Source organism: Truncatella angustata (genome assembly GCF_020726525.1).
Source record: "Truncatella angustata strain MPI-SDFR-AT-0073 chromosome Unknown BKA67scaffold_2, whole genome shotgun sequence".
In the NCBI taxonomy this organism is placed as follows: Eukaryota; Fungi; Ascomycota; class Sordariomycetes; order Amphisphaeriales; family Sporocadaceae; genus Truncatella; species Truncatella angustata.
Window position 1 is genome coordinate 2,251,111 of NW_025763382.1, and position 23,579 is coordinate 2,274,689.

At 48.9% G+C, this 23,579-nt stretch overlaps 8 protein-coding genes and 1 non-coding gene across 9 annotated transcripts; 4 read left to right on the forward strand and 5 right to left on the reverse strand.

Moving 5' to 3' along the window:
• Window positions 1-643: 643 nt before the first annotated feature.
• BKA67DRAFT_172405 (short-chain dehydrogenase) lies at window positions 644-2,164 on the reverse strand. The gene is made up of 4 exons (XM_046095233.1): window positions 1,900-2,164; window positions 1,505-1,835; window positions 998-1,449; window positions 644-944 (listed from the first exon to the last, which is right to left on the reverse strand). Exons 1-4 carry the CDS (start codon window positions 2,015-2,017, stop codon window positions 940-942), a joined length of 906 nt encoding a protein of 301 aa, XP_045961106.1. The 5' UTR covers window positions 2,018-2,164; the 3' UTR covers window positions 644-939.
• A 495-nt stretch (window positions 2,165-2,659) lies between these two features.
• Window positions 2,660-3,559, reverse strand: BKA67DRAFT_172356 (uncharacterized protein). Its single transcript, XM_046095232.1, has one exon. The coding sequence runs from the start codon at window positions 3,345-3,347 to the stop codon at window positions 3,066-3,068; it is 282 nt and encodes a 93-aa protein (XP_045961107.1). The 5' UTR covers window positions 3,348-3,559; the 3' UTR covers window positions 2,660-3,065.
• A 2,930-nt stretch (window positions 3,560-6,489) lies between these two features.
• Window positions 6,490-8,573, forward strand: BKA67DRAFT_642953 (uncharacterized protein; the record flags this gene model as incomplete). Its single annotated transcript, XM_046105815.1, has 5 exons — window positions 6,490-7,520; window positions 7,599-7,948; window positions 8,157-8,249; window positions 8,417-8,500; window positions 8,551-8,573. Exons 1-5 carry the CDS (start codon window positions 6,496-6,498, stop codon window positions 8,571-8,573), a joined length of 1,575 nt encoding a protein of 524 aa, XP_045961108.1. The 5' UTR covers window positions 6,490-6,495.
• A 33-nt stretch (window positions 8,574-8,606) lies between these two features.
• Window positions 8,607-8,705, reverse strand: BKA67DRAFT_t64. The gene has a single exon. It is a non-coding gene; the product is annotated as a tRNA-Asp (tRNA).
• A 2,770-nt stretch (window positions 8,706-11,475) lies between these two features.
• On the forward strand, window positions 11,476-12,612 carry BKA67DRAFT_655178 (uncharacterized protein; the record flags this gene model as incomplete). The annotated part of the gene is made up of 1 exon (XM_046106704.1): window positions 11,476-12,612. The coding sequence occupies one exon, from the start codon at window positions 11,476-11,478 to the stop codon at window positions 12,610-12,612; it is 1,137 nt and encodes a 378-aa protein (XP_045961109.1).
• Window positions 12,613-13,121: 509 nt separating this feature from the next.
• On the reverse strand, window positions 13,122-13,731 carry BKA67DRAFT_532118 (uncharacterized protein; the record flags this gene model as incomplete). Its single annotated transcript, XM_046099486.1, has 2 exons — window positions 13,122-13,628; window positions 13,699-13,731. 2 exons carry the CDS (start codon window positions 13,729-13,731, stop codon window positions 13,122-13,124), a joined length of 540 nt encoding a protein of 179 aa, XP_045961110.1.
• A 281-nt stretch (window positions 13,732-14,012) lies between these two features.
• On the forward strand, window positions 14,013-15,810 carry BKA67DRAFT_590661 (uncharacterized protein; the record flags this gene model as incomplete). Its single annotated transcript, XM_046104613.1, has 4 exons — window positions 14,013-14,054; window positions 14,198-14,201; window positions 14,989-15,605; window positions 15,661-15,810. The coding sequence occupies 4 exons, from the start codon at window positions 14,013-14,015 to the stop codon at window positions 15,808-15,810; spliced, it is 813 nt and encodes a 270-aa protein (XP_045961111.1).
• Window positions 15,811-17,103: 1,293 nt separating this feature from the next.
• Window positions 17,104-19,824, reverse strand: BKA67DRAFT_655181 (BING4CT domain-containing protein; the record flags this gene model as incomplete). Its single annotated transcript, XM_046106705.1, has 13 exons — window positions 17,104-17,532; window positions 17,597-17,671; window positions 17,739-17,807; window positions 17,858-17,953; window positions 18,140-18,178; window positions 18,259-18,490; window positions 18,637-18,786; window positions 18,840-18,906; window positions 18,981-19,127; window positions 19,314-19,452; window positions 19,523-19,562; window positions 19,621-19,647; window positions 19,721-19,824. The coding sequence occupies 13 exons, from the start codon at window positions 19,822-19,824 to the stop codon at window positions 17,104-17,106; spliced, it is 1,614 nt and encodes a 537-aa protein (XP_045961112.1).
• A 399-nt stretch (window positions 19,825-20,223) lies between these two features.
• On the forward strand, window positions 20,224-23,163 carry BKA67DRAFT_553479 (AARP2CN domain-containing protein). Its single transcript, XM_046101912.1, has 2 exons — window positions 20,224-20,550; window positions 20,631-23,163. The coding sequence occupies exons 1-2, from the start codon at window positions 20,442-20,444 to the stop codon at window positions 22,973-22,975; spliced, it is 2,454 nt and encodes an 817-aa protein (XP_045961113.1). The 5' UTR covers window positions 20,224-20,441; the 3' UTR covers window positions 22,976-23,163.
• The last annotated feature ends 416 nt before the right edge of the window (window positions 23,164-23,579 follow it).

Consider the following 23,579-nt stretch of genomic DNA (forward strand, 5'->3'; position numbering starts at 1 on the left):
GCTATGCAGACTCATATTCTTCTGTTCGTGGAAACGTGGGAGGGAAACATCGACATAGAGACGAATGTAACCGTACTGGCATGTATGGTAACTAGAATCATGCATGACTACTTCTGGCGTTGGATCGCGTCATGTCTACTACGCAGGCCAGGACAACTGCAAACCATTCTGATCTTTACGCGTCCTCTCCAATGTTGTGATATTCGAAACGTCGAAGCCATCGCCAAGGCTAACGAAGGTCCAATAGATCTTAGGCAATTACATAGTCTTGGCGAGTCGCATGGCGGGAGGAGCCCGTCAGCCAGGTTCAGGATCATGGAAACGACGCCAAGAAATTGCGAGTTTTGATACATGAAGACTGCTGCTCGACCGAGAAATCTCCACCGGTGAACCCAATGCCAATTTAATCATCATGAAACACGAACATTGGTGGAAGGAAGCACATTGGGCTTTTAAGTATCTGGCGGTTCGAATATTCAGGCGCGCTTCTTTACGTAAGAGATATCACCAATACCGAGTAATCGTCTCTCATACTCCTTGAGTTGAGCTTGTCGTAGGTATAGTCACTTGAACATGTTTATGCCCATACCACGTATTAACTGTGGGTGCCAAGGCCAATACCTTGTGATCGTTTCTTGAATAATTTTCTCTGGAATGGGGATGGATTCTTGGGGAATCAGCTAAGAAACTCCACCGGAAATTGATGATCAAAGTACCAACAAAGCGTGGGGTTCGGTTGTGGAGGACAGATAAATTTCCATTCAGCGTACAGGCATGTAGCGCCGAAAATGACAGCCTACTAGGGCGCGTCGCCTCTGGGACCATTCTTCATGCCGAGAACTATGTCCACGATTATTTGTAGTCATCCTCACCTATAGGAAGGTGCGCCGGCAACGACGGATGGGTGAGCCACAAAAGGGCATGGCATCAGAACGGCACTTATGCTATGGGAAGGGTTCAGCAAAATATGATGCTGACTATTGACGTGGATACTAACCGAGTTTACCGGGGACGAAGGGGTGTCCCGCACTTAACCCACCATCTACAGCCCACGCTTGTCCGTTCACGTAGCTTGACTCATCGCTTGACAGGAAGAGAGCAACACGCGCAATCTCGTCAGCGTTGCCGCCCCTTCTCAGAGGATTCAGCTGGCCAATCTTCTTCTCGGTACCACGAGCTCTGGCTGTCTCGAATGTTGGCGCCGTCATGCCAGTCTCGATCAAGCCCGGGCATATCGCATTTACACGAATGTTAGTACCAGCAAGTTGATAGGCACAAGTCTGGGCAATCGACACAACAGCCGCCTTTGCTGCAGAGTAGGCAGTAGGACCCGCATTGGAGCGGATACCTGCCACGGAAGCAGTGCCGATGATGCTTCCCCAAGGCGCTGGCTTGTCACTCGAAGTCTTCATCATTGCCGGTGCTGCGTATTTTGCAGCTAACCATACACTTGCAGTGCTATCAGCAACCGACAAAATCCACACTGGTGTAGGCCTCGACTCACCTGGCAGCATTTGTCTCCATCACTTTCATGAAGTCACTCTTTTCGACATCTTTGAAATGTATTGGTTGGCCAATAATGCCAGCATTGGCGAAGAAGACATCCAGCCTCCCATACGTCTGGATTGCATGCTCAACCACGTCCTTGACGGCGTCCTCACTTGCCGCGTCAAACCGGCGTATGTGCACCTCGACAGTGGGATACGTAGCATTGATCTCGCGCTTGTGCGACTCTAAGTTGGAATCGTCGAAATCACACAAGTATATGGCCTTGGCCCCGTTTTCGGCGTATTGGTGGCACGTCGCTCGTCCGATCCCCAGTACTGAGTTTGTTCCTGCGGAAGAAGGGTCAGCATACCGTCTGCAAAGGGGGGCGCATCTGGATCTCTTCCCACTAACCGGTCACGATGGCCACTTTGCCCTGGAGGCGCGGCCCACTTGATGCGCCGGCTACCTTCCTCACGGGCGCGAGCTGCTTTCCGAGCGCCTCGATACGTTGTCTAGCTTGGTCGGACATGTTGGGAGGCTTCAGGGCGTCTCAGCATCTGTGTACATCAGGAATGATACGTATGAGACATGGGCTGGGAAAGTCCAGCTTCCTGCCGCGGCGATATGCATCTTGGGGGAGTCTGGGGAAAGCTTGCGTGTGGGGAAGTGCTTCTGCGAGCCGAGGCCAACGCCGGATGCCAGAGATGCCAGAGATGCCAGATAACCAACCAGATGGCCAGATGCATGTTTTCCCCCTGTTCTGACTCCCGGACTGCTAAAAGTCGCACTAGTCCATATTGGTCATCGAATGCGGAGCTCCACCCATGTTCGTGTTTCTGCTTGTCGTCTTGTCTTGTGAACTGTTCTATGCGGTAGATTTGTTAGTCGAAGAGCCTGCATTGGGCAGAAGGCAACGGCTTCTCTGCAGTAGTATTAACTGAAATCAATAAAGTCAAGAGTGCTAGTCTCGGGGATGGTGGCTTACTTTGCGGTGTCCCGGTGTCATGCTTAAAGGCTCCGATTTGATTCTCGACGCTCGGTTTCATCCAGCCGCTGTCACCAGTTCCAGGCTGAGTAAGGCACAGGTACTAAATACAGGCAACACCTGAGTCTTCTTTGTCGACGAGCTCTGGTTTGAAAACTTGCCAGCAGTTATTAATCATTCACATAACGTTACAGGCTGGCTTTCCGGCTGAGTGCTCTTGAAGACTGCCAAGATCATTAGCTAAGTTCGTGATAAAAAGGCACACCAGTAGCTACAATTCTACGAGTTAGACAGCAGGATCCAGCAGACACCCACCATTGAAGCATCGTACGGCAATTATTTTCGAGCACAACAGGTGCGTCGCTTCAATACTTACGTGCCAGTATACCCTCGTCCAGAATTTCTTTCCGTATCTGATCGGGCCGGGAATTGACGAATGCAATACAACCAAGTTTTTCCATCGTCCAAAAAGACCGCGACTCGATGTACCTCATGGCTATCACCATCATAAGCATATCCGGCTATGCGGTAACTGTGACCCTTCTTGGCTTCTGTTAAGGAAAGTTTTTCGCCAAAAGATGGCTTCTCGATATCAGAGTTGAGATCCTGCTCGTGAAACGCGGCCCGGATAGCTGAAGAGTGTCTCTGCAAATTTGCCGTCCTTTCCAGCTATGAAGCTAGAGACGACACGGTTATCCCATATATGATAATATGAACTTATTTCTTTCTTGCTGATCCAAATTTTGTGCAACCACTTCACGCATCGACCTCCAGCATAGCCTGGAATCATAACCGCACCGGGAACCCCGTGGTCAGGGGACGATGCTATGTCGTTCATCCAGTACGCGAGAATCACGTCGTTGTTTGGGTCCATATATAGTGAAGGGAAATGCTAGTAGCGTGTTTGTCCTCACTGGGTTCATCGGCCCCTTCGAAGTTGACCCAGTATCATGTTTTCCCGTCGTCCTTCATCACATCGTCAATGCCCATAGACTTGAGTACACCTACTAACAACGGGCCTTGCCAATATGTACAACTAACAGCGCCGTGACCCCAGTTGAAGCCTGTGCTGCGTTTAATCATATTGAGTTCCTTCTTGCGATTGCCATCACATGCTAACGCGACTGCGGTATTGATCGCTTCGTGGTTGTTCTGCAGCTATTGCATAGGAATACCGACTTACCGTTACAAATGTCGAGCTTGTGAAATCCCCACATCAAACGTGGGACAGTACCATGATTCTTCACATAACGGAGCTCATTTGGTGTGATAAGCCCAGCTTCAAATAGGTGTGTCAAATGAGGCTCTGCGTTCAGGGGGGGGCTTGCCAGTCAGCCGAACCATATCATCAGGTCTGCTTCGCATCCTCCTCCTTCCTTTTTCTTCTCCTTGTCTTCTTTCTCTTTCTTTCGTTTCTCAATATTAGCTGGCCATTCCTCTTTGTTTTTGACCCAGTCTTTCCGTTGTGTTTAGTACATAATAGCGCCAACCCAGAGAATGGTGCTCGGGATGCTCTATATCAAAGTCCTAACACAAAAGTAAGCTTGTCAAAATAGTGTTATATTGAACAATCCCATTCGCCTCCTGATTCTTTGTAATATCGCGAAAGTTGAGGAAGTCATTACGCGATTCTTCTCGCTGCAATTCCTTTTGCTCTCCAACTTGCTCCTCAGTATTCTCACTGTTGTTAACATCTCCATGGCTAGTTCCTGCGATACGCTCAGGAGCCTTGAGACCGATGCGATGATTATGGGATCCATCCCACGACAACTCATTTTCATCCTCTTGGGCAGAAGAGCCCGGGGTGGTCGGATGCCCTCACAGTTCAGGGAATATGATGAGGCAATGTAATTCGCTCTGTATAATAAGCTTGTGCTCAGGCAAGTGAACACTGCCAAGGAGTGCGACCCAAGATTACCAGCAGTTATAAATATATTGGTTAGCCTCCTTCATTTTGCCGCGGAAGTACACAAATGCATTGGCAGTCCAAACCCAAAGCTGTGGAGCTACTATGGTAGGCATTAATGTGTTGTTAGTGATGTCAAGGAGGCTGAATATTTGGACTCAAGCAAGTCTATCTGTGCGTTGACTGTGTTTATGTCATGAGAATCAGTCCATCGCCAGAATTTGGAAATTATTAGGTGCGCCCATAGTGGTACCCTCAACAACAGTCCGTGGCGAAGCGTTGACTCCACTATGCTATCAGGCCTTGAAAAGCATAATAGGGATGTACAATTGACTCGGAGCTCAATAGCGTGGACAAACACTTCTGCCAGCAGCCCGATACCTACCCCGAGTGATCTCTCACCCTCCATTCTAGGCATAGTAAGTTAGTGCTCAAACTAGTCTAAACCAAAAATTATCATCAAACACTTGACATATAAGTCTTGCTCCATATTACAGCAAACATACGAGCTGGGCCCGATATTCTGAAATGAAGCAAGGCGACATCCAACAATGTTATCGCTGTAAAATAAAAATATTTCAAAAAATAAAAATAAATCCCGTAACGGCACACAGTACTCAAAATCTTTAGACTTTTCCGACCGGCCCGCTTGCACACACCCGAGGTGTTTTCTTTTTACCTTTTCCCTTTTTTCTTCTTCCTTTTTTCCCCATCTCTTTCTCCTCCTATAATTAGGAAAGTTGAATGAGCCAATTGACCAAGCAGCTGCTTAATATATGTGACAAACCATGCATTAGTTCTAATCTAGCCAATGAAGTCATTTCATCTTACCTGGGGATGACGCGTTGGTACAATATGCAACTATTACCGCTTGAAAAATGCAAAAGAAAAAAAAAAAAGGTCTAGGGGTTGAAAAAAAGAATGAAAAAACTACATTGAACAAGCAGAGCAGTTTAGAATAGTCTCAGGATATAATGAGGCAATGGGTGTTAGAAGGAAAGTTCTGTGCGAGATTTCATGCAAAGGGATTTAAGAAACCAGATTAAACCCATCAAGACAAAGCTACCATGAAGGTATCATTAGCATGCCTCGAGAACGCCGCCGAGTGCGAAGTGCTCCCTAAGGAGAAGTCATCAATAAAAGGGGGTATGTAACTGCTGACAACACACCTAGGAGCAATTGGCTGATAGCTGTTAATACAGCTTTGGTGATTAGGTGCTAAGACTGCGCATGTTTGCTTTCCAGCGTGGTCTATTTAATTAAAAGGCAGGAGGCCTACTAGATAAATATGGATTTAGCGATTGATTGACAAATTGTAGTTGGATTCTGAGACACATTCCCAGACCCTTCCACATTATTGATTTGTTCGGTGTAATAAACATATCTGCAGCGTCACACTATTGTGTCTCACTTCCGGAGTGCAATAATACCCATCACCCCTTATCACCCATCCACATTGTCCTATATTACACTAACAAGGTTCTTTTGAATGGTTCTGGATCTCCCAGTAAATTCCAGCGCCTTACCGTTCTTGTCTCACATTATGATTATAGATAGTCAACGGATAGACTACGCCTGAGATGTACATAGGTGCCATTTCTTATATCTACTGCTTGGTATTAAAAGTAAAGCAATTCTCCAGAGGATGCTTGATTCACAGATATCCCTAACCTCCTGGCTCTCCAAAACTTTCAGGTGCACCGTTGACCGACTTCAAGCTGGCATCAAAGCACCATAATCTGAGGCTATCGAGAGTGGCGCAGAGTATTTTTCTTGATTACCAGAGTATCAAAACACGTAGTGCTTGACTTGCTTCTGCTGCAAGGTCATTCATATTAGTCGTCAGTGAACTCATTATCTCCAATTTATTTAAGCGTGGCTGATCAGCATCCGTACTGATAAGCAAAGCATATCCTTTCAGGGCCAGTCATATATGCAGCTCAGCTTCAAATTTGCTTTCAGCATATCAGTGCTGTGTAAACAAGCTCGAGACACGCATTAGGCCTAAACTTACGAGCAATGCTTTTTATAGCAAGCATACATTCTATCCGTATTTGGCGATTTTTAAGCAACCTTCTCTCTCGTGCTTAGAATTATCTTGAGCCTTACACATAAGATGGCAACTATTGAGTCCCACCAAGCCACACTGTTGAGCATAGACGATGAAAGCCTAGCTCTTATACTTGATCTACAGCAAGAAGATGGAGAGCATTTTGCTGACAGCGCGAAGGGAAAGAAAAGGGAGGGTGAACTCAATGATGCAGAACTTGCACTCCAGATCTACTTGGAGGAGATTGCAGGAGCAGCTTCTTTTGCTTTAGATCGCAGAATGACTAGAAGTATCCAGATGGCTATTCGGGATGACGCAGATGCTTTGAATCAAGTGGTAAACGCAGAGAATGCCGCCAAAGACGATCGAGCTATGTCAATCGCCCTCTCGAATGGGACGAACTTGGCCAACACAAACGGATCTACAGCCAATGACTTGGCTGAAGATATGGAACTTATTGAGAAGATGTCGTGCATCTATGTTACCGGGGTCCATGATGAAAACAGCGAAGGTGAATCTAGTGAAGGTCAGGAAACCAATGCCAGTGACCACGCCGAAAGCTCCGCCTGGGCTGCATCGCGCCCGCGAAGATCTACACAGAAACGCGAGTGTGTGTCTTGCGGAGAACACTGGTTTTTCACCGACGTCGCTCGCGCTCCATGTCAGCATGAGTACTGCAGAGGTTGTCTGCGGCATCTCTTCGAGGACGCGATGGTTGACGAGAGCTTGTTTCCGCCCCGTTGTTGCAAACAACCGATACCTCTGAACAGGAACATACTCTTCCTTCCAGAGCGTGTGGTCATCCTTTTTCGCGAAAAAAGTGTCGAGTTCTCTACACCTAATCGTACGTATTGCCATCAAAAGACCTGCTCAGCCTTTGTGCCTCCGACGGGTTGTGCCAACGGAATCGCTACCTGTACTCTGTGCGCGGCACAGACCTGTACCACTTGCAAGAGTGAGCGCCACAGCGGCGACTGCCCCCATGATGAGGCGCTGCAAGAGGTGATTACACTTGCTCGTGAAGTTGGGTGGCAGCGATGCCGAAACTGCTGGACAATGGTGGAACTAAATACCGGCTGCAATCACATGACGTAGGTTAACCAAATCCAGATTTCACTCAGCTCGTTGTTCCCGTTCAGAAGTAGATAAGCCTGACGCTGTACTTACAGATGCCGATGTGGTTCGCAATTCTGCTACAATTGTGGTATTAAATGGAAAGAATGTAACTGTGAGCAATGGGACGAGCATCGCCTGCTGGAACGCGCAGAGGAGATTGATGCTCGCGATCATGATCGTCTGGCGGAACTAGTAATTGGACAGCCCCAAGAGGAACGCCGAAATACAGAGCGCCGCCATCAACGCCTGAACAGACTTATGGATAACCTTCGAGCTAATCATGAGTGCGACCACGATCGATGGCGTGGAAGACCCGGACCGCGCGTGTGTGAAGAATGCAACGACGAGATGCCCCAATTCATTTACGAATGCCGCCAATGTCATATTTTGGCATGTCGACGGTGTAAGCTCAATCGTCTATAGGTAGAGTAGCACGATGCAGCCCTAGAATGACATGATGATGCCCCGTCGAGGTAGAAAATGATCTGTAATCCATACTTGATCATGTTCATCCCAAATTCTTTTTCCCCATTTTAGAGTTCGCATAAGAGCGCTTACTTTGAATCTTCACGCTCCTACTAGACAAGCTACTATTATGTAAGCCTAACTAGATACAATGATCAATACGTTTGGTTCCACAAGATATGTTATCAGATACAGAGGAGGATACGATACATATTTGAGTTTTACTACGTGCCACGGAGGTCTGCTGGTTTTACAGCGTCGGAATATACTTTCTGAGAAATTACTTGACTATTGAACGTTACTAGAGTCTGGGTGACGTTCGTGTTGTTTTCAAGGCAGATATTTATATATCGACTTTGGCAATTGGGTTTTGCAAGTGGCTGAGTTGATGAAATGACAGTAATAGTTTGTTCAAATTTTCTTGTCCAAGTAATCCCTCTAGCAGGACTTGATAAGCACATGGAATTTGATCTGTCTATTCGACAAGTATGTATGTATTATACACCCACATACAGACAATAAAACTACTTACTAGTCTAGATCGAGGGCATGTAATGTGGTAAATAATAAAAAATAGTTTCAAAAAACAAAACAAGCTCTCGATCGGGGAATTGAACCCCGGTCTCCAGCGCTCAAATTCCACTACTTGAGTGAAGAATGACAAGCTGGCATACTGACCACTATACTAATCGAGATGCGACGATGATCTCGGTGAGATCCAGTTGGAAAAACGTCAATTAAAAGACACTAGATTACAATTCTGATCCACTTGTTTGCCTCGGTTAGGAGAGTGGTAAAAAGCTTATCTCAGTGACTAGACTACCTGCAAGCAGACGTCTTTTGGGGCCTGGCATTTTGAGAGAGTAGCTTGAGGGATCGATTGCGCGCCCAGTCTGAAAAGGTATAGGTGGAAAAGCAGGCGTCGCAAAAGCTCTATGTGAATGTTTGTCCTGACGCACTTAGTAATTAAATAACCACAATGTGACAAATATCGCAAGAGAAGAAGGAGAATCTCGGAGCACTATTAAAACTGCCTATTGCCAATTCGGTAAAGTTGACTTTACTTCTGGCAATCGAGATAGGACTGTGCGCGGTAAGGATCTTACCCACTCTAATGCGGCCATATTTCCATATTTTCTACGAACTAGAGAACGCACCCCGAGTGGTTGGCTTAAAGCTATCCCCAATTAGAAGTCTAACCTACAGTAGCTCAGTCGTTGGGGAGATTCCTGCTGGCGATATAGCCATAATAACTATGTATCAGAAGACTACCTAAAATCAATCATTGCCTCCGTGAACTCTACATGCAACTGATGAAGGAACTGCACTAATCCTATCTGGACGAATTATGGACAAATAATCAAATACGGTCAGCAAATGACTGGCAAAACGCACAATACTTTCTGAATCCGGTCTCAAGTCTCCCGATACTTATAATGGATTCTTGCGATGATTTGGACTGTGGTTGCATGAAAAGCTGCCGAAACTCCACTCTGTTTTTACATGTTGCAATGTTGACCTGGCCTCTGGCCACTCTACTATACAGGTGGTTTCATTATGAACCATGGTGAAGTCATAATGTTGTGGCATTACAGCTTTCGAGACTCTGAGAACCGTCAAAAAAATTCTCGGTTCCTTGAACGTGCTTTACATCGGCGGCGTCCGGAACACACAACTCGAGGTTCATACCCTTGGGTGGAAATGAGGCCCACAGAGTTTTAGTCCTGAAGGCGCGGATGAATTGCGCTCGAAGTCGTTTGAAGCTTGCAAATCTACTCAACATGCTATGCCCGTTAATTTGTCCACTTCATCAAGGCGTTATTAGAGGTAGCCAAGATCCCGGCTGACATTTTCACACTCTTTGTTCAGCTTTAAACGGCGGATCTGCAGTATGTGGCTCTAGCTTTGCGGGGCCCCAGACAATGCAGATTCAATCTACGGAGTAGTACAGTACATATGTGTGGTCGCCATGCTGCGTCATCGCCGTTTGAAATATCGATGTGCAGAACATACATGCCGTGTATCTCATATGATGATACGTTGAGACAGATCTGAATACCAGTTGGACCAACGATTATTTAATTGATGTGGGCGCCACCATAGCCTTGTTGTAATCTAATTTAGTTCTCCGGACGCCCAAGAAAATGCCTGGCGCATGACCGATTGCTTTGTGTGTTAGACTGAATAGACACACTTTAGCATCACCGCCACGACCACCCATCATTACACCCTATACATAATAGCGCTGCGGGATTTCCATTCAAAGTAGCCGAAGTCCTGAACATTGTGAATTGGAGAGCATGCGGGCAGTACAACAACTGTAGTCGCACTGCAGATTATCCATGTTATGTGGGCGTCTGTGAAGGCCGCAAAAGGGAGGACAAGATCGACTGCGGCACGAAATCCGTCATGGTGTTGGTCAGAAACATGCTCCCCCTTCTGAGCTGCAAGCCAGAAGTGAAAAAAAACCAAAATCAAATCAATTTCATGCAGGCAACCCACCAGAGCTCACGAATTGGGCGACGTCGTCCCTGATGCATAGCATGTAGCGAATGAGTGTCACGGGACCAAACAGCTTTACCGCACAATGCGACCTTGAAAACACATTCGGTATAGGCCCAGCAGACCGCCGGCAAAGCTCCTTTGAAAACACGAGAGTCGTCGCAGCCGAGACAGAATAGCTCGACCGAGGTCTAGATTCATGCCAACGACCCTGAAAATTGAGGTTGACCTCGATAGACCCTCTTCGAAAATTTAGACCGCGTTTGGTCCACCGTCGACCGCGAGGAAGACATTTACGGGGGACAAGTCCACAAGAGGAATCGACGCAAATGGATGCAATTTTGCTTAGTTTGCAGGACTATTTAACCCCTCGCTGGAGCCAGGCAAAGCGAACTAGTAAACGCCTCTAAGCAAATGGAGCCAGCTGCCCCTGTCAGAACGATGCGCGATGCATGTGCAGGCGGCACCCAACCCCGGACGAGACGTTAAGCAAGGGTACCAACCCAGAAGCAGTATGGGATCGCTCTATGCGTCGTGTGACAGTCTCCCCATCGTGACCATGATTTGCATGCATTCGCATGCATCCTCATAAAGTAGCGGGTACGCCTGTGCGTGAAACGGGCTCAGTTGTTTAACTCTATTCATACTTGCTTCTTCATGTTGGTTGCTTGTGACCACCAAATTTGCTTTCCGGTGATTGTCTCAGTGCAGCTCGAAGTTTTATTTATTTATTTATCCATCTATTTGTTTATTTGCGTCACGTAACCTGGGATAACTCGCCACATTCCATACTGTGACTACTTTCGCACTTCTGCTAGTACAACCTAGCTACCAACTCGGTGCTAGGTCTCTTGTCGTTATTACTGAGACGTTTCTCAGAGAAATTCGTTACCATACAAACATCCGCCCTTGCGCTTGGCGTATGAACCCACGCCGGCCGGGTGTGCCGTAATGCAGTTCAAAATGGCACATCCCTTAGGAGAGTTTGTGCGGCAATCACAACCATATTCAAAACAACCAGCAAGCCGTCCTGGACAGAGGCCGGTGACGAAGAAGCCACGCCAACCAGTGTCACAACCTGTAGACGCGGATGACCTGAGACGACGGCTCTACATCGTCATTTCGCAGAGGGACGCAGCAAAGGAGCAGCGACGGCAGGCCAGGGCAGAAGAAACGGCCAGGAAAGTCGGAGAAGAAGCTGAAGAAACGAAAGAAACAGAATCGAGGGCAGCTGAGGGAAGAGGAGAAGGTACCGCGGCATTACAAAAAGATGTCAGCAGTAGCGCTCAGAACCCCGATATTTCTTTCTTGGATGTGCCCTGGGTGCCGCCACAGCGTGTTGGCACCAGATCTAAGAACACTTGGCCGGAGAAACTACCGGAAAGGTCAGACTCAGTCAGCAGACCGAACGAACCATATATTCCCCAGCAGGCTGCATCGCAGTTCGCCCGGACTGCTTCGGTGCACGTGCCTAGGGATAAAAGCCGTATACATACATTGTCGCACGAGGCATTAAGATTGCATACGGAGAGCCTGTCCCTGGATACCAGTATAGGCCCGGCTGGGCAAGGTCGGGCCCTGCGCAAAGTGCAAAGCGAGAGAGAGAAGCTACGGGAGCGCAATCAATTTCAGAACAGTCGAAAACTGGAAGGCTCAAATGAAGTAGAAGCGGCACGAAGATCGAAGCAGAGACATACCATACCCAATGAGAACATAGCCGATGTCATAGCGGCAAGGAGCTTCAGCATGCGACACTCGCTGCAGTGCGATGAAAGAGAGAGGACCAGGTTCGTGGAGTCGGACGAGAAGATTCCAGAAGACGAGGTAGTGCCGTTGACCGCAACAATCAATCCGAACGATTACCGTATGGTCGATTGGACGCAAAGCGACGAGATGGAGGAGAAGAGCCGGGGTTTGAGGAGCCCGTTGCTCAAAAAGGCGGACTCGCTATGGGGACTGAAGGACAGGTTTGGACGACATGGCCATGAAAAAGGTACGACGATGAACCTGACGGAAAGGGTCGATACGATCGTACCGAAGCCAGTCAAGTCGGGGATTTGGACGAAGTTCAGGCGACACATTGCTGCTGTTCATGCTTGAGTGGCTAGCGAAATTTAATACAAATGCATACATAAAACACAAATTTCTAATTCAGAAACATATCGTAGCCTGAATTCGGGTGTACAGTCAATACGCGACTGAGCGCTTCGGGCTGTTGATAGCTTTGTCCCATTCCGACCGCGACAAGCACACTTGAGGCATCGAAAGGCCATGTCAACGACTATAAACCAACCTGTAGATGTCAGCTAATTGTTGTCTTGCGATTTGCATTTGATCAAGGCCATACTTGCATCCAATTTCCTCGGCATTTGTGTAATACGCATCCATATAAAGACTGAAGCGCCCGGTGTGTCAGTCCACACAAGTGTGACCTTTTGTCAGGCAAGGCATATGACCCTTTTTCACTTCCTTTTTGGTGCCCATATGCTCCGTGGGCCTCGATCATTGCTACGCCAGTGCGCATCTGTGTCTCTTTGAGGATGGCCCCATCTCGAGACGTCTGAACCGATTCGATTGATGACTGACGGTCGATCCGAGGCTCGGTCGTACTAGTCCCGCTCGTCCCGAATCATCTGCGCAATCGTCTCCGCATCCCTTTGTGCCTCCAGCTTCCTGGCGTCCTCTTCTGCTTTCTCGGCGTTTAACATATGAACCAGCGCGCAAAACTCCTTCAAGGCACCAGTGGTGTCCTGATCACGCAGATGGCGCAGCTTGTGCAAGGCATTCTGCACACCAATTTCGCGCGTCCAAGGTTTGCGCTGCTGTTTGCGCTTGAGGCCGCCGCTCTTACCGCCGTCGTCAGGGTTAGGAGTCAGGCTTGAAGGTGGCTCAGTCTCATCATAGATCTGATTGAGGTAAGTTGCCAGGACGGGATACTTTGCGAAGATTTTGTTATATTCATCCGGTTGTTCCGCGTTGGAGGTGCCATCAGCTGGCGTCTGAGCAGCTTGCAGAGCAGGTGTTTTTTCCTCCTCGACGGGGTGCTCTTCCTTATGTCTCTTGCTACAGACGAGGGAACATCTAAGACTGTAAGAAGGGTGACGGCGGAAGGGTATCTGGAAGAACTTGCGTGTATTTCAGGCAACGTGGACATTTGTATTTGCCGTCCTCTGCCTCGCAGCTCACACAAATCCGGTCTGCTGGTACTGTGGCAGGCATGACGAAGCTTTCAATGGAACGTGAGATGTTGTTTTTCTGAGCTTGCTCAGTGCTTGGACGCGTTTGGATTGAATGCTGCCTTTGCCAGATGAAAGGGCGAGGCAATTGTTTGACTGGCAACCAGAGCTGTTTACGATCTGGTTGGCGGGTCGGTGAACAAGATCGAATTTGTGGACTCCGATATCCGCACACAACAGTTCAACTGGGGAGGACGTTCCAAGGAGGCTGATTCGTCGAGATGGAATTTTAGTTGTCGCGTTTTCTTTCTCCTTTTGGCTTGAATGCCCTGGCCTCCCTTTCAGGCAGCTTGGTGCCTTAATGCCGTAGGTCCGAAGAAGTAGTCGAGCCAACGTATCGAACGGAATGCCCCCAGTGTTTACGGTACCCGAGTAATTGTGCTTGCCTAGCTAACATAAGATTTATGAGTTGTTGATGCTTCGCCGTAGCATACTGATCACTTTATCAGAATGGTTCGTTGACCGCGAAAAAGGACAGGATAGACACGATTGTATTTCTGGCTATGAAGATCTAACTGCATACTGATGACTAACACTACTGGTGTCTTGATACGGCCAGTGTAAGGTCTACATTGACTTGAAAGCCAGTTCATCGAGGGCGGACGGCGAAAACTTACATGAAATGGTGATCCTATGAGGGCGGCAGAACCTTTGTGGTGAAAGGCTTCGCACTGAAGAATCGATTGGGAAGAAAGCTCGTTTATCAACGGGATTTGGATCAATCCATTTGTCGGCAGTTGCTTTGAAAATGTCTTGCAGTTATTGTGGATCGGGGTTCATTAGCAGTAGCGAATGAAGTTGAAGAGGATGGAATTTGCGTCATGCCGTTGGGCAGATTGATAATCAAGCAGCGGCTTTGTTGTTATCGATATCGGCAGCCGGAGGCAACTTTAGTTCTAGTTCTACAAGACGAGTGAAGCAACCAACAACCAACTACCAACACATTTCAAACCGCGGCGCAAGCTTCCTCTTACAAAACCAACAACAATACATGTTTTAATCTAATTATCGAGGAACCCCCGTATTTCTTGTATTTCTCGCTATAACCCTTCTCTCCCACATTGCACGATGCCCGCTTCCAACCGCCTTGTTCGCCCCGCTGTCGCATTATTATCGTCGGCAACCCGCCAGGGACCTTCGAAAACATGCCGAATCTACCAGGCTGCGCGCAAGGCGCATACAAGCTCTAGGAACTCAGGCTTATCCTCGAGGATACTGCGGCCTGTTCTGTCCTCATCAGGAGCCGCTTCCTTCGCCCCGCGTGGCACACGAAGCATATTTATACAGACCGAGAATACTCCCAACGCAGATGCGCTCAAGTTTCTGCCAAACCACCGTGTGCTACCGGAGGATATCTCCACGCCGTTTATCGAGTATCTGAACCCACGGAGCACAATCGCCCCTCCGTATCCATCGCCGCTCGCCGCCCAGCTCATGAACATCGAGGGCGTAACTGCCGTCTTCTACGGTGCCGACTTTATCACAGTCACCAAGACTGCCGACGCGAACTGGGCGCATATCCGTCCTGAGATCTTCAGCCATATCACAGAAGCTATCACAGCCGGACAGCCGCTGGTCACAGTCACCAAAAAGGAAGTCGGGGCAGACGGGCAAGAGGCGGCAGAGGAGGCTGACAGCTTGGCATACAACGAGGATGACTCGGAAGTTGTTGGCATGATCAAGGAGCTCCTCGAGACGAGGATACGGCCTGCCATCCAGGAAGATGGAGGTGATATTGAGTTCAGGGGGTTTACCGAGGATGGACACGTGCACCTGAAGTTACGAGGAGCGTGCAGGACTTGCGACTCGAGCACCGTGACATTGAAGAATGGCATCGAGGGCATGTTGATGCATTATGTGAGTACTCGCATTGCTGTGGACTACACCGGAGTGACAGCTAACATGTTCCCAGATTGAGGAAGTCAAGGGTGTCCATCAGGTCACTGACCCAGAGGAGGAAATCGCGCTGGCTGAGTTCGAGAAATTCGAACAAAAGCTGAAAGCTCAAAAGGGACCGGATGCAGTCGCATCGTCACCTGTCCTTGATTCCGCCCATGCATAGGTCACAAATTGAGAGGAAGGAAAAAGTGTACATATGGAGTGTATCAGTAGCCGGATCAAGGCAATGTAAATGCATTTCACATAGAGGTTCAGAAACCCCCATGACCGCCACATCGCGTGTAATACTGCCGTGGCAGACGATCTGGTGCACACTGCACCGTTCGGTCTAGAATATTTTACCCATCGCTTGGATATCGAAACCAATATTCTCTTTCAAGACCTGGCGTACACTCTTCCATACAATGTTAGCATTTACCAGCGCCGGATCCATACTCACTTCGGAACAAATCTCTTTCTCGATCCGCGATCCCAACGCTCATAACACCCGTGTTCTATGTTCGTAGCCAGCTCCGTTGCATGGTGCATACGAATGGAATCCAACAAGACTAGAAAATCCAGTCGCTGCACTACTGCTAGGATGACACTGTCGACCAGTAACTTGGGCAGGTGGCGAGATGGCATTGGATTCGAATCTATGTTGCAAGAGACTATTGGTGTCTGACATTTCAACATAACGTCTCGGAAGATGAGAGTCGAAGTTACGGCAGGGCACGAGAGACCAGAGCGCATAGTATCAATCATCATTAAAATAATAATAATAATAATAATAATAATAAAGCTCGAAAGGGGGTATTCGCGAGTGAAGCCCTGGAGCGAACCCCGTCACCCCAGCACTCATGCAAAACAATTCTACTGAACAAGATACACCGTGACTGATGAACACCACTGAGAAAGGTGACATGTGTTACTTTTCCTTGAGTGTCCGGATATAAAGTAGGAGCCTGTAATACGCAGTACTCAGGATGGCCTAGGTTCAAGACTATACCACGAACTCTCGAGCCTGAAGCTCGAAGGCTGACGGCAAATGAAGTTCGTGAAAGTGGTGTCATGCCGTGCCTTGGAGTCGCATTCCATGCAACCGTCCCAACGGTTGAAGAGACGACATCACCACTGCGACAGCCGGACACATCATGACGGCGCATTTCAAACCAGGCCTTCGGACATTGGAATTATTACAATGTGAGCCATGAAGACCACTGAAGGGTAACCTCACTTCTCGCCTGCTTGACTGGCAACCCTGCAGCTGACAACGTTGATTGAGTAGCTCAGCTTAGCGTGCTTTATTTTGTGACTGGTTTCATGTATGAGAACTTCATTGCATCGCTGCAGAGTTCTGGAATTGCGGGAACAGCTATTGGTTTCATGCACCCAAATCGTGTTTGCTGCACACACTCCAGGAAAATGGCTAGCGAAATATCTTCCAGGTCCATTTGGGTCAGCCAGTGGGTATTTTCTATTCCTTTCTGGCAAATCTGCCGAGAGCCGGTCCGAGCTCTTCCGTCTTGTCTTGGTGCTTCTGTTGATTTTTTGCCTTTTGTTCCTCCCAGAGCTGCTCAACCTTCATCTTCTTCTCGTCGATGATGTTCTTGTGTTTCTGCTTTCTCATGTACTTCTTCATGGCAGAATTCTTTCCGCGCATGCGATGCTTGATTTCCGTCTCGATATCGACTGGTTTGGCGTCCAGATCCCTTTCGGCTTGGCGCTGCTTATCGCTACGCAGATCAAGATTGCCGATGAAGTTAGGGTCAAGCGCAATCATCTCAGGCTGCAGCTTGTTGAGCAGACCCTTGACTTGTGATTCTTGTCGTTGTCTAGCAGTTTCGAATGGATTGACTTCGAGTGCATCGAAGTTGGCTTCACCAGCACCAGGGACGAGAATCGACTGATCATGAGTGAGCAAACATTCTCCATAGTAGAGGTAGGCAACTCCATAGAGCACGACTTACAGAAAAGCCTTCGTCGTGAGATACGCCTAGAGTGTCTTCAAATGGACACCACCTAACTCTCTCAATGGCCTTCCCCTATAATACCAATAATTAGTCAATATTTCTTTAAACTAAGCAAGATAGGAAAGAAAGGATGAAATACCTCGCCTCCCCAAGACATATATGGCGACTGAACCTTTTCTTGGTCTGCTTTGTGCTTGACAAAAAGATCCTGATCTCGTCAGTGGTTGCATATGCAGCAGTATATCATGCTTTACCAACCTTCCATATCGTTGTAGAGGTGCCCCAACCTACAGCGGTGAGGTTTCGGTCAGAGATACACACAGATGATGCGGGGGTGCGTGTGAAATAGTTGTTCTGTGGTACGGGAAAGCAATCTCAGTTAGTTTATTTTTCCATCACGATGGGGTATACCGCAAGGGTTCTGATTTGGTCAGAGCCACTAGTCTGGATTCTAGGAATGCTTGCAGGCTGAGAGGCCATGGACTAGTGTTTTCCCGAATGACAAATGATATTTGACAACGCAGGCTGTTTTCGACATACCACTTCTTTGAACATTCGAATATCCCAGACGGACATTTTCTATGACAGATCAGCAATTACCCAATTTGGACAAAAAAGGCAGTTTCAAAATGCGGCGATGAAGCTCTTGAGAGTCATACCTTGTCTTGGCCAGTGCTGACCATATATCTGCCTTCCCGATCACACGCCAAGGATCGTACAGGTCCCTTATGCGCGAGAAGTTTCACCAATGGTTCTGGCGCATTCGGTGACCAAAGAGAAACTTGTCCGTTCTGGTGACCAACATGCAAAATAGCATTATACGGATTCTGGGACATGGACACCGGTGGTCCCATCTTCGTTGGTGTCTCGGTAACGAGATTGCCCGTGGACCTGAAATCTCTGGAGTCAGTAGCCACTTCTTTCAAGACAATTGTTGCAGCTCGGCATCGACAAGAGTCGTTAGAGGGAACACAAAAGACTGATGCGGCCAATATGATGCTAGGTGTGACGGGAAATGCTCCAAAATCATTACTCACACGTCCTGCCATTTGAGATACCCAGAGAGTCCCGCGGTCGCTAGTAAGTAGTGATATGGCAAAAAGCTCATATGGCTAACCTCCTGGAGTTTCCTCATACAATGTATTTCAACGCCGGATGTGTCGTAGATGTAGACATATTTTTTCTGACTGGTAAATCTTGAGTATACAGTTTTCTGGGACGAGGGGATGTTCCAACGTACGAAATTGCGAAGTACTGGTCAGCGAGGAATGCTGTGTCACGGATTGTCTCGCCAAGCTGTAATTCGCCTGACCGTCCGGAGTTAGTGGATGTTGCTCCAATATAGTTTTGACGAGTCGGCAATAAAACACCGAGTACTCACACTTGAGTTTGCCAGCCCGCCAGTCCATCAGGGCAACATGACCCTTCCTTCCGCCCAATAAGATGTGTTTTCCAGGTCGATCATACTCGAAAACATAGGGGCCGAGACCCAGTGTCAGATCGAAGCGCTTTGTTGCCGTTGTCTCGCCTGCATTATTGAAACATGCCAGTTAGTTTATTTCCTCATCATCATAGGGGATGCGTTTCGAGGTCCGGGCTTGCTTGGCGCTACTAGCATCTCTTCTCGAACCTGGAGGCTGAGAAGGGCCGCCGGCAAGTATTTTCTCAGAGGAAAAAGAAAGTTTGGAGGACGCAGGTGGGGTTCTTCACGTACTAACGCCCTCTTGAATTTCCTCCTGCCTGACCCTGTATGTTCGTTCGAGCTCGGTCTCTGGTTCCAAGAAACCAGCATCGTTTTCTAAAAGGATCTCGGCGTCCTTGGCGTTCAAGGCAGCGGTTTGATATTTGGACTCCTACACAATGTTGGCGGTCAGCTATTGCTTGTCTCGAGGCTGGCTTGGCGACAGGGAGAAAGTGACTTACAATTCCCTTGAGGTTGCGACGTAACTTTTTATCCTTCACACTGGGGCGACGCAGGTCAGTATTGGTCTGCTTGGGCAAAGTAGAGGGGGTTTGTATACCCTTTGACATCAATGCGACTGCCTCGACTAGACAATGGAATCAGTACATGGCTATGGCTAGGGCTAGCATATCCCCTGAGAGGGTGATGGCGGTTCGTACCCGTAATCGCGGCGGGCCTGCTTCAGTCGCTTCAGCTCTTCCCGCTTATGCTTGGGGACCAGGTCTGTTCTGGCGTTGACCGTCACGGCGCCATTGTCGGCCATTGTGCGTGAGGTCTCGAACCGGGTTGATGGCGAAAGGATGTGAAGCAAAAATCCCTATGGGGGGGCCCGGTGTGGTAGAGGCGATAATGTTGTAGAGAATGTCCTAAGAACGAACACTGCTCGTACCGTAGCTGTGACCTGGAAGCGCAGAAAGAAACAGCCCAGCCCAGCGCAGGATGCTCATTGAGACTTTTTCGCCGATCGCGTACTAATCGTACTAATCGCAGCTGTTATCAGGTTATCGATAAGCGGACCATGCTCAGAGTCTGGGAGTGCTGGACTGTAGACTGTGACAGGCGGGGGGCGGGGCGATAGGCACTGCATAGTGCATGCGCTAGGTTGGACTAGCCCAGGTGATAACCACAAGAATTGGAAAAACCCCTCCAACATTATAATTTTTTTTGCTTGCCCAATTGCCCCGCTAGTTATAGCGAGCGAATACTGCATTTGCACTTACATCGTCCTATCCGCCGCAAATTCGGTTTAGTCTTGGGGTTGTCGTCCGAGATCATCCTGTTTCTTTCTTGAATCAACCCTCGTCAAATACGTCATTCGAGAGTTCGCGGTTCAATCTGGCTTCTCTTCCATTTAGATTTAAATCAGGAGGCGACGGCAAGATGCCTTCCGCCGTGGGATCCCACTCCCACCGCCCTACCACCAAGGTCTCGCACAAAGGCTACAAGTCCAAGAAGGCCACCAAAGGCGAACTGCGCGAGCAAGCAAAAGGTACAATGCCATACAAACCCCTCCCCGGCCGCAGCTGCTCACGCCCTCTCACTCCACCATGCTGACGTGAAACCTCGCAGGCAAACTATCCGGCGAGAAGGGCCAGCGCAAGACACCACACCAGCAAGTCATGTCCAAACTCGATCGAAGAAATCAGGCCAAGCAGCGCCAAGTCCAAAAAGCAAAAGAGCATCAAGAGGAGAATTTTATATTCAAGGGCAAAGACGGCGCACCACGGATCGTTGCAGTTGTACCATTGTGCCCTGACGGAGACGTCCCTGCCGCAATCCGCAAACTGAACACCAGCCTCGATATCGATTCCGAGGTTCTCGACACAAGTTTCCGAGTCCAGGTCGACCGGTTCAAGCAGAAGCTACAATATGTCCCCCTGCGACGCGACCTGACCGCATGCATGGATGCTTCTCGTGTCGCCGACTTTGTCATCTTCCTGTTGTCCGCCGACGTCGAGGTTGATCCCCTCGGCGAACTCATCATCCGGAGCATCGAGAATCAAGGCTTGTCCACATGTTTCTCCGTCGTCCAGAACCTCGACAAAATCCAACCCGTCAAGGCCAGGCCTGATGTTCAGAAGTCTCTTGTCTCTTTCATGACCCATTTCCATCCCGACCAAGACAAGGTCTACAGCCTTGACTCGCGGCAGGAATGCTCGAATCTCATGAGGTCCTTGTGCAGCACCACCCCCAAGGGAGTACATTGGAGGGATCAGAGGAGCTGGATGTTGGCAGATGAAGTTCAATGGCCAACCACGCCATCTGGCTCGACTGTCATCACTGGTGTTGTGCGTGGAAAGGGCCTGAAGGCTGACCGCTTGGTGCAAGTTGGAGATTGGGGCACCTTCCAGATCGAAAAGATCACAGCAGCCCCTCTGGTCGTCAAGAGAAAGCGAGACGGTGATATGGCCGTGGACGAAGCTGGTTCCGAAGAGGTCTTGGAGACTCCCACTGAGGACCAGGATGACTTGGCGGAGTTGGCACCGGAGGAGGCAAGAATGGACGATGTTGATTCCGAGTCCCTTGCCCCCACAACCAAGAAGGGAGTCCTTTTGGATGATCATCACTACTTCTCCGAGGATGAGTTCGACAAGCCAGCAAGACCAGTAAAGGTGCCCAAGGGTACATCCGACTACCAAGCAGCCTGGTACTTGGAGGACGTGTCTGATTCCGAATCCGAGATGGACGATGACGAGATGCAGGATGCTGACGAGGAAGCCCAGAAAGCCGCCCCCGAAGATGGTATGGAGGGCCTTGCCGGCGCTGAGCCCACGGAGGCTGCCATGTCCGAATATCCTCAGTCCGAAAAGTTTGAGGAGCTGGATGAGACCGAAGAGGCTGAACAGTTGGCGAGCTACAGAGCCAAGAAGCGAGACGAGGCGGAGGAAGATTTGGAGTTTCCTGATGAGATCGAGTTACATCCTAATGTGCTCGCGCGAGAAAGACTGGCGAAATACCGCGGTCTCAAGAGCTTGGCAACTAGTCCATGGAACACGGAAGAGGATCGGCCTTACGAGCCTGAAGACTGGTCGAGATTGCTGAAAATTTCGGATCCTCAATCGTCGAGGAACCGATCCATTCGCGAAGCACTCGTCGGAGGAGTGGCACCAGGAACAAGAGTCCACGTGTACCTGAAAGGTGTACCCACAGGGTTCAAGGACGGCCACAAGCCATCGCAGCCCCTTACTCTGTTCTCTCTTCTGCGCCACGAGAACAAGAGGACATCTCTCAACTTTGATATCACGCACAAGGAGGATTTTGAAAAGTCCATCAAGGCCAAGGAGGAGCTGATCGTCCAATGCGGGCCGCGTCGCTTTGTAATCAACCCTCTGTTCTCGCTCAGCGGCAGGACTGAGAACGATGTACACAAGTACTGCAGGTTCCTGCACCCTGGACAATCCGCAACGGCTACTTTTATGGGTCCTATCACTTGGGGATCCGTGCCGACTCTATTCTTTAAGCGCGTAGTGCCCGAAGAAGGCAGCACTGCTGACGACAAATCATCCTCCGACTTTCCTCTCCAGCTCGTGGCAACTGGCACAGCTCGCCCTCCTTCGACTTCTCGAGTCATTGCCAAGCGTGTCATTCTCACTGGTCACCCATACCACATCCACAAGAAGGTTGTTACCATCCGGTACATGTTTTTCAACCGCGAGGACGTCGAGTGGTTCAAAGCACTACCACTGTGGACCAGGCGCGGCAGGTCTGGCTACGTCAAGGAAGCGCTTGGTATGCACGGTTACTTCAAGGCCAACTTTGACGGGCGCACCAACCCTCAAGACAGTGTCGGTGTCAGCTTGTACAAGCGCGTTTGGCCAAGAGCTGCCCGTCCTTTCAATGGGCGCCTGCTCGAAGAGGGCGAGGGTGAGCTTGTCCAGGAGGCTGATCAGGCGATGGACGAGGACGTGCAGTAGAAATTCAGTAAGTCATGGATATAGATTGACTGGCGTTACCGGTTTATTGTCTAGGGTATGAGGTTCATGACATAGAAATGGCATTTGACATAGCCATTGCGATATAGGAAATTTCATTATTTCGCCTGCATGAGATATGGCGCTTACGTTCGCGAGTTTCCATTTGTCTTTCTGGTATACAGCAGACCATTATTGCGTGCCATTGCAGTATGTTATCAATCTTCTTGGGCTGTAATTACACCACCATCGTAACCTCAGCATCAAATCTTCAACGTATCGAATCGCCTGAGCTGCTCAGTCCAACTTTTGAGCCCGCGAATCGCAATCATCTCGTCGTTACTCTGTCGTCACTACCAACGTAAATCAAATATTGTGCACACCATTCGCCGAGCTGTTTGGATCATGTCTGCGGATGAGAGCTTCGCAAACCGACCAGGCTTCATTTATACCTCAAACCCCATCACCTTCGACGTTGTGGGCCTGGATGCTCCTCCATCTGTACAAAGAACCGATCACAAAACGGCATTCAATGGCGACTTTTAGCTGACTGCTTTGGCCAGTCTCCCCATACACAGCTCCTGGTGGCTGCCCATACCCGGCAACG